Below are 8,634 nucleotides of genomic sequence, written 5' to 3'. Positions count from 1 at the left end.
TAATCAATCAACACATTCCTGTCTTTGTATGTCTCAATATAATAGTATTATTTTATTAAATCCATGTAAAATAATCTTTGTCTGAAAATAAAATATGATCCTCAACTGCGTTTCCCCTCCAGTCAGCAGACCGCGATGTGCGTCTTTCAGGCGACGCTGCCGGCGTGACGTATAATCTAGTGGACGGTTCTTCATAAACAGCTCGTCAACCACCTCGGTAGCTTGCTAGCCAACGTAGCCGAAAGATTCAAGCTATTTATACGCTTTTGGTGTATATTAGCTACTGTGTTTTCGACACACTTAGTTCGTATCTACTTGTTAACCTATTTAATATAATATTACGTTATTATTTATTAGTCAGCTATAGTAGCTGGCTGGTTTAGTTAGTACTAGCCTAGTCGCTAATGATAGCTAGCTAGCTAACATCCCCGAACATGAGCTCCCTAAACTACTCCCCTCTTGTTAAAGAAGAGGATAAGGTCTGCTGGACGGAGAAAGGAGGTCTGTGGCTGAACATTAACGTGAAAGAGGAGGAGGAAGAAGAGGTTGTCACAGTAAAACAAGAAGTAGAGGGTGAGGCTGTTACGGTGAAAGAAGAAGAGAAAGACGTTTCAGTGAAAGAGGAAGACGCGTTCAGAGTGAAAGAGGAGGATGATGTTACAGTAAAAGAAGAGGATGCAGTTTTTGGAGTGAAGAAGGAAGGGGAGATTACTGTCACATTGAAAGATGAAGAGGAGGAGATAGGAGATCTGAGTAACACCAGTAAGTACCGCCTTAAATTCGTATTTAACTTTGGGTATTCAGTTGGCTCGTCAATACCTCTTCAATGGAGGGCCCAGGATGATGACTGATATGTCTAGAATCAGACGACGTAGAGAACAAGCTACCTCTTGTTTTCTCTGTTCCGTTTCCAAAAAGTGACTTAACATTTATATTTGAGAAGGGTCTATCTGCTGACCGCAGACTGGGGGGCACGGCATGTAGTGATTTTCATGTAGTGATGTTTTACTGCACACCGTGCCCCCCAATAGTGCCATGTGAGAGTTGGGTTGGCTACACCAAAGATTATGGATATACTGACAAGATGTCTCTCCGCCCTAACAAGGGGAGTCGTTGTCCACAAAGCGGCATTGTGGGTTGTCTAGCTCCCGCCTATCCTGTCTTTGGATAAGTGGATTAATCTTATTAATGTAATCTATTGTTTATATTCTATGAGGGTTGTTGTCGTCAACCGCCTGTATTCAATGGAGAGAGATGCTAAACTACTAGCATGAATATGCACCGCCTGTATTCAATGGAGAGAGATGCTAAGCTACTAGCATGAATATGCACCGCCTGTATTCAATGGAGAGAGATGCTAAGCTATTAGCATGAATATGCACCGCCTATTCATTAAATGCACTCATATTCAACCTGTAAATGGAGGCTATTATTGCTGTCAGCCTATGAGAACTCCCCTGAGTTTTCCCCCACGGTGGTGAATTAGTGAATAGACACAGAGCTTAATGTGAGTTTCCTTCAGTAGCACTCCTGATCTTGTGCTGTAATGTTCAGAATACATTGTGAACAATGAAAATCTCCTTACCACAAACACAGAAACGCCGAAGGTCATCTGGCACACTGCTTAGGTTTTTACTATCTTAAGACAATTGTAAAATAATTTAACAGACGTCAATTGTTGTACAACTTAATGGGTATACTAAGTCCCAGTACAGAGACAAAATCGAGTCGCAATTCAACAGCTCAGACACAAGAGGTATGTGGCAGGGTCTACAGTCAATCACGGATTACAAAAAGAAAACCAGCCCCGTCGCGGACCAGGATGTCTTGCTCCCAGACAGGCTAAACAACTTTTTTGCCCGCTTTGAGGACAATACAGTGCCACTGACACGGCCCCCTACCAAAACCTGCGGGCTCTCCTTCACTGCAGCCGAGGTGAGTAAAACATTTAAACGTGTTAACCCTCGCAAGGCTGCAGGCCCAGACGGCATTCCCAGCCGCGTCCTCAGAGCATGCGCAGACCAGCTGGCTGGTGTGATTACGGACATATTCAATCAATCCTTATCCCAGTCTGCTGTTCCCACATGCTTCAAGAGGGCCACCATTGTTCCTGTTCCCAAGAAAGCTATGGTAACTGAGCTAAACGACTACCGCCCCGTAGCACTCACTTCCGTCATCATGAAGTGCTTTGAGAGACTAGTCAAGGACCATATCACCTCCACCCTACCGGACACCCTAGACCCACTCCAATTTGCTTACCGACCCAATAGGTCCACAGACGACGCAATCGCAACCACACTGCACACTGCCCTAACCCATCTGGACAAGAGGAATACCCATGTGAGAATGCTGTTCATCGATTACAGCTCAGCATTTAACACCATAGTACCCTCCAAACTCGTCATCAAGCTCGAGACCCTGGGTCTCGACCCCGCCCTGTGCAACTGGGTCCTGGACTTCCTGACGGGCCGCCCCCAGGTGGTGAGGGTAGGTAACAACATCTCCACCCCGCTGATCCTCAACACTGGGGCCCCACAAGGGTGCGTTCTGAGCCCTCTCCTGTACTCCCTGTTCACCCACGACTGCGTGGCCATGCACGCCTCCAACTCAATCATCAAGTTTGCGGATGACACTACAGTGGTAGGCTTGATTACCAACAACGACGAGACGGCCTACAGGGAGGAGGTGAGGGCCCTCGGAGTGTGGTGTCAGGAAAATAACCTCACACTCAACGTCAACAAAACAAAGGAGATGATTGTGGACTTCAGGAAACAGCAGAGGGAGCACCCCCCTATCCACATCGACGGGTCAGTAGTGGAGAAGGTGGAAAGTTTTAAGTTCCTCGGTGTACACATCACGGACAAACTGAATTGGTCCACCCACACAGACAGCGTTGTGAAGAAGGCGCAGCAGCGCCTCTTCAACCTCAGGAGGCTGAAGAAATTCGGCTTGTCACCAAAAGCACTCACAAACTTCTACAGATGCACAATCGAGAGCATCCTGTCGGGCTGTATCACCGCCTGGTACGGCAACTGCTCCGCCCACAACCGTAAGGCTCTCCAGAGGGTAGTGAGGTCTGCAGAACGCATCACCGGGGGCAAACTACCTGCCCTCCAGGACACCTACACCACCCGATGTCACAGGAAGGCCTTAAAGATCATCAAGGACAACAACCACCCAAGCCACTGCCTGTTCACCCCGCTATCATCCAGAAGGCGAGGTCAGTACAGGTGCATCAAAGCAGGGACAGAGAGACTGAAAAACAGCTTCTATCTCAAGGCCATCAGACTGTTAAACAGCCACCACTAACATTTAGCGGCCGCTGCCAACATACCGACTCAACTCCAGCCACTTTAAAAATGGGAATTGATGGAAATTATGTAAAAATGTACCACTAGCCACTTTAAACAATGCCACTTAATATAATGTTTACATACCCTACATTACCCATCTCATATGTATATACTGTACTCTATATCATCTACTGCATCTTGCCATCTTTACGTAATACATGTACCACTAGCCACTTTAAACTATGCCACTTTATGTTTACATACCCTACAGTACTCATCTCATAGGTATATACCGTACTCTATACCATCTACTGCATCTTGCCTATGCCGTTCTGTACCACCACTCATTCATATATCTTTATGTACATATTCTTTATCCCTTTACACTTGTGTGTGTGTGTAAGGTAGTAGTTGTGGAATTGTTAGGTTAGATTACTTGTTGGTTATTACTGCATTGTCGGAACTAGAAGCACAAGCATTTCGCTACACTCGCATTAACATCTGCTAACCATGTGTATGTGACTAATAAAATTTGATTTGATTTGTATACTCTGGGCATCACCTTTTACCTCAAATTAACAGTGGATTTTTGCTGTGGGACTTTAACCATGTGTCTGACCTTGTTGTTCACACAGGAGAGAGATGTGACCATCGTGGATCGTCTGGGGAGCCTCAACAACCTCATGATGCTGACGAGGCAGAGAAGAGTCTCTCCAGATCAGAACTCCTCAAGAAACACCAGCAGAGACCCACAGCAGAGAAATCTCATTGCTGCTCTGACTGTGGTAAAAGATTCAATTCTTCATTAAAACTTAAAATACATCAAAGATTACACACAAGAGACAAACCATATGGCTGTGCTCAATGTGGGAAGAGTTTTGGAAAATCTAGCCATCTGACTGAACACCAGAGAACACACACAGGAGAGAAACGGTATAGCTGTGATCAATGTGGGAAGAGTTTTTCTTCATCTAGCTATCGTATTAGACACCAGAGAACACACACAGGAGAGAAACCTTATAGCTGTGATCAATGTGGGAAGAGTTTTACTACATTTTGCTCTCTGACTGTACACCAGAGAACACACACAGGAGAGAAACCTTTTAGCTGTGATCAATGTGGGAAGAGATTTACTACATCTAGCTCTCTGACTCTACACCAGAGAACACACACAGGAGAGAAATGTTATAGCTGTGATCAATGTGGGAAGAGTTTTACTAGATCTAGCTCTCTGACTCTACACCAGAGAACACACACAGGAGAGAAATGTTATAGCTGTGATCAATGTGGGAAGAGTTTTACTAGATCTGACCATCTGACTTTACACCAGAGAATACACACAGGAGAGAAATGTTATAGCTGTGATCAATGTGGGAAGAGTTTCACTAGATCTGACCATCTGTCTTTACACCAGAGAATACACACAGGAGAGAAATGTTATAGCTGTGATCAATGTGGGAAGAGTTTCACTAGATCTGACTATCTGACTATACACCAGCGGATACACACAGGAGAGAAACCTTATAGCTGTGATCAATGTGGGAAGAGTTTTACTACATCTGGCTCTCTGACTCTACACCAGCGGATACACACAGGAGAGAAACCTCATAGCTGTGATCAATGTGGTAAGAGATACTCTGGTAAAAGATATCTGATCAAACATCAGAAAATACATACATGAAGCAGTTGTTTAATGATATCAATGAAATAATGAAATGATGTCACAATGTAGAATGTTTTAACATTGTAGTAGGAGTATTTTAATGATGTCACAATGTAGAACCCTAAATGTTTGTCCCCTGTTCTATTGATTTCAACATGATATGGATATTAGCCTCAGGGGGAAAATCCAGGCTCTGAATTGAAAGAGTACTATTTATGTGATTTAACAAAAAGTGACAACCAAAAAAAAGAGTTATGTTCCTAGCTGTTTACCACGTTAGTGACACACTTGAATCAAAATGTAGCTAGCTGTTTTCTACAAGTTGTCCTCTAACCAGGGATGTACACATTATTACCAGATTCCGTGTGGTTTATGCTGCGTTAGTTATTGAGCTGTTAGTTTTAACAGGACGTGCAACCTCATCTCCCTCCTGTCGCACAATTGATTTCAACATGATATCGTTGAGTGATGACAAATAAGTGTTGTGTTCCTTTGTTTAGCGTCCCCTACATTTAAATGCATCACTCCAAAATGTAGCTGACTGTCTTCTGCAGGTTGTCCTCTAACCAGTGAGGTTAAAGATATCTCCCATTTCCATGTGTTTTTTTAGTTGTGTTAGTTTCAACAGCACGTACAACCTGATTTCCCCCCTAATTGATATCAGTGATTTATTGCTATTTGTCAAAACAACAGCGTTTCTGGTTTATAAGGAGCTTGTTTAAAAAAATACAAGTAATGTGAATATTGTGGCAGATGTTTGTGTATTTAGCATATTTTATGTTTAGGCTTTCAATATATCACAAACTGTTTCTGCATATTAGTTATTGATAATTGAATTTATATGTTTACGGTAATGACTAAAGGATTACACCCTGAAATGTATAACTGTGTAAAGATTTTGAATTAATAGACTAATTCTCTAATGTGTGTGTATAGGACAAGTTAAGATTTTACTATTTAGCAATTAAAGTGAGACATTCAAGGAAAAGAGGAACTGTTAACAGCTTGTGACAGACAACTTATGACCACTGTGTAACTGATAACAGGAAGGAGGTCTCCCCACCCAGGGAGGGGAGAAACCGTTAGGCTTGCAGTAGATAACATGTTGCAGGATATGATACGTAATGTATGTGTTGGAGAAGACTTGTAAACAGCATTGACGGTGTTTGAGAAGAGTGGGGGCGTTTATATGACCAAATGTGAGGTATAAAAGGCTATGCGCTTGTATGATTTTCAGAGCTCTCTGAATAAAGAACTAACATTTTGCACAAATTCTGGGACTTTGTCAAATTCTTCTATTAACCAGGGCCTTACAACCCCTGGGGAATTGGTCAAAGTAGTGAGTAGTAGTGAGTTCATATCATTGGAACTACAAATTCTTGTGACAGTTATTGTAATTGTAAAGACATTGAATAGAAAATTCATTAATTCAAAAGACGTTGAAAACGTTGGCTATGCCCAACGTCCAATATGTGTTCAGTTGTAGTTAAATGTGATAGTTGAAAATGTTGTTTTCGGTTGTTTTTGTCAATGACTTTAAAACAACTTAATTTCAACGTACTTGCAGCCTATACACATGGACGCAGTATAATACATTGGTCTATAATCAATTTTTATTACCAATCCTACATCACTCCAGCATTTCTTGACAACGCTCAAGTGCTAATTGTCTTTATTCCACTACTGAAGAAGCATGACTCAAATCACCTCATATTTCAAACATTCAGCCTGACAAAAGATACATGTTTTATTATTCCATGCCTCACCATTAAGTTAATTATTGCCAATACATATAAACAAAGGGGTGTACGTTTGGATTTGATATTTCATATTTACAATTCATGTAACATTTAGTAATCATAATTATTTATGCAACCAACTGACAATATTTGGGTACAATTATATTGACATTGTTGCCCTGCTTTTATAATATCAGGGATCATTCTCAGATGTGCCAACCCAAATGTTGTATAGCATGACATTGGGGACTGGGCACCGATCCAACAACATGCCTATCAAGTGAACCCTGAGAAGAGAGAGAGAAGCTCTGCAGTGAGGTGGAAAGTTACTACGGATATTGCAGGAGTTTCCTCTTGAAATCAGACATGTCCGTGGTAAGGACAACTTGGTTGCTGATTGTCTCAAGGGTTGGCAGTCAAAAATATTTGTCTTTTGCGTTAAGCCAGTGCATTTACATGGATCACAATTTATTTTGACACGTTTTTCTGTATTAGAGATGAGTTTTGTTTGGACTCGTTCTAAGGGGACAAGAGTTCTAGAAGCTAGTGAGTTTTAGGAAGATGAGAGTTCTAGAAGCTTGTGGGGGAAAAAACGTTTTTTTCTTGTTTTTAATTGTTGACAGCCAGTCGACACCATGTTTATATTGTAGAAGGTGAAGCATTGTAGTTGATTATTATGTGAAATAGAAGCATTGTAGTTGATTATTATTTGAAATGGAAGTTGTCTTCTTTTGGTGGTAAGCAAACTTGTCCAACAAAATTATAGGACATAAACTCAGCAAAAAAAGAAACGTCCTCTCACTGCCAATCTGCGTTTATTTTCAGCAAACTTAACATGTGTAAATATTTGTATGAACACAAGATTCAACAACTGAGACAAACTGAACAAGATCCTCAGACATGTGACTAACAGAAATGTGACTAACAGAAATGGAATAATATGTCCCTGAACAAAGAGGGGGTCCAAATCAAAAGTAACAGTCAGTATCTGGTGTGGCCACCAGCTGCAATAAGTACTGCAGTGCATCTCCTCCTCATGGATTGCACCAGATTTGCCAGTTCTTGCTGTGAGATGTTACCCCACTCTTCCACCAAGGCACCTGCAAGTTCCTAGACATTTCTGGGGGGAATGGCCCTAGCCCTCACCCTCCAATCCAACAGGTCCCAGTTGTGCTCAATGGGATTGAGATGCAGGCTCTTCGCTGGCCATGGCAGAACACTGACATTCAAACAATCTTGTCTTGCAGGAAATCATGCACAGAACGGGCAGTAGGGCTGGTATCATTGTCATGCTGGAGGATCATGTCAGGATGACTGGCAGCTTCATGAAATAGTACCCGCAAAACACCAGTCTCAATGTCAACATTGAAGAGGCGACTCCGGGATGATGGCATTCTAGGAAGAGATGCAAAGAAAAAGACATATCTCAGACTGGCCAATAAAGAGAAAAGATTAAGATGGGCAAAATAACAGACACTGGACAGAGGAACTCTGCCTAGGAGGCCAGCATCCCGAAGTCGCCTCTTCACTATTGACATATATTTCATTTGATATTTTATAAACATACAAATTACAACACTTCCTCTTGAATTTGCAGATGTGTTGCTGTGCGTTTTGTTGCCAACCTTAATTTGCTAGCTGACAACTTTACGTTTTTTTTTTCTTTTTAATTACCTTTTATATTTTTAGTTTTTCCATCACAACTTTTTTCCCTCATTCAACTTTTTCACTCCGGACGCTTTATCTGGACATGGTTCGTCAGCACCTTCAACAGCCGAAGCTAAGTAGTAACATTAACATGATGTCTTCTAATTGCAGTCGCTGTACTCATAATATACAGGAGAACGATCGCCTTACTGCGAGGATAGCTTTGCTGCAAGCCCAGCTTCAGACGCAATCGTTAGGCAAGGGTAATTTCAGTGTAGGAAAGGATGAAACA

General features: G+C 42.0%; 1 protein-coding gene across 1 annotated transcript; it reads left to right on the top strand.

Annotated features, from left to right (window-relative positions):
* Nucleotides 1–6,228, top strand: LOC129846416 (zinc finger protein OZF-like). The gene is made up of 2 exons (XM_055914343.1): nucleotides 1–762; nucleotides 3,929–6,228. Exons 1-2 carry the CDS (start codon nucleotides 435–437, stop codon nucleotides 4,972–4,974), a joined length of 1,374 nt encoding a protein of 457 aa, XP_055770318.1. The 5' UTR covers nucleotides 1–434; the 3' UTR covers nucleotides 4,975–6,228.
* Nucleotides 6,229–8,634: the final 2,406 nt, after the last annotated feature.

This window comes from Salvelinus fontinalis, unplaced genomic scaffold, assembly GCF_029448725.1.
Source record: "Salvelinus fontinalis isolate EN_2023a unplaced genomic scaffold, ASM2944872v1 scaffold_0533, whole genome shotgun sequence".
NCBI lineage: Eukaryota > Metazoa > Chordata > Actinopteri > Salmoniformes > Salmonidae > Salvelinus > Salvelinus fontinalis.
Note: the sequence above shows the minus strand (reverse complement) of the source record. Positions and strands in the feature narration are given on the sequence as shown.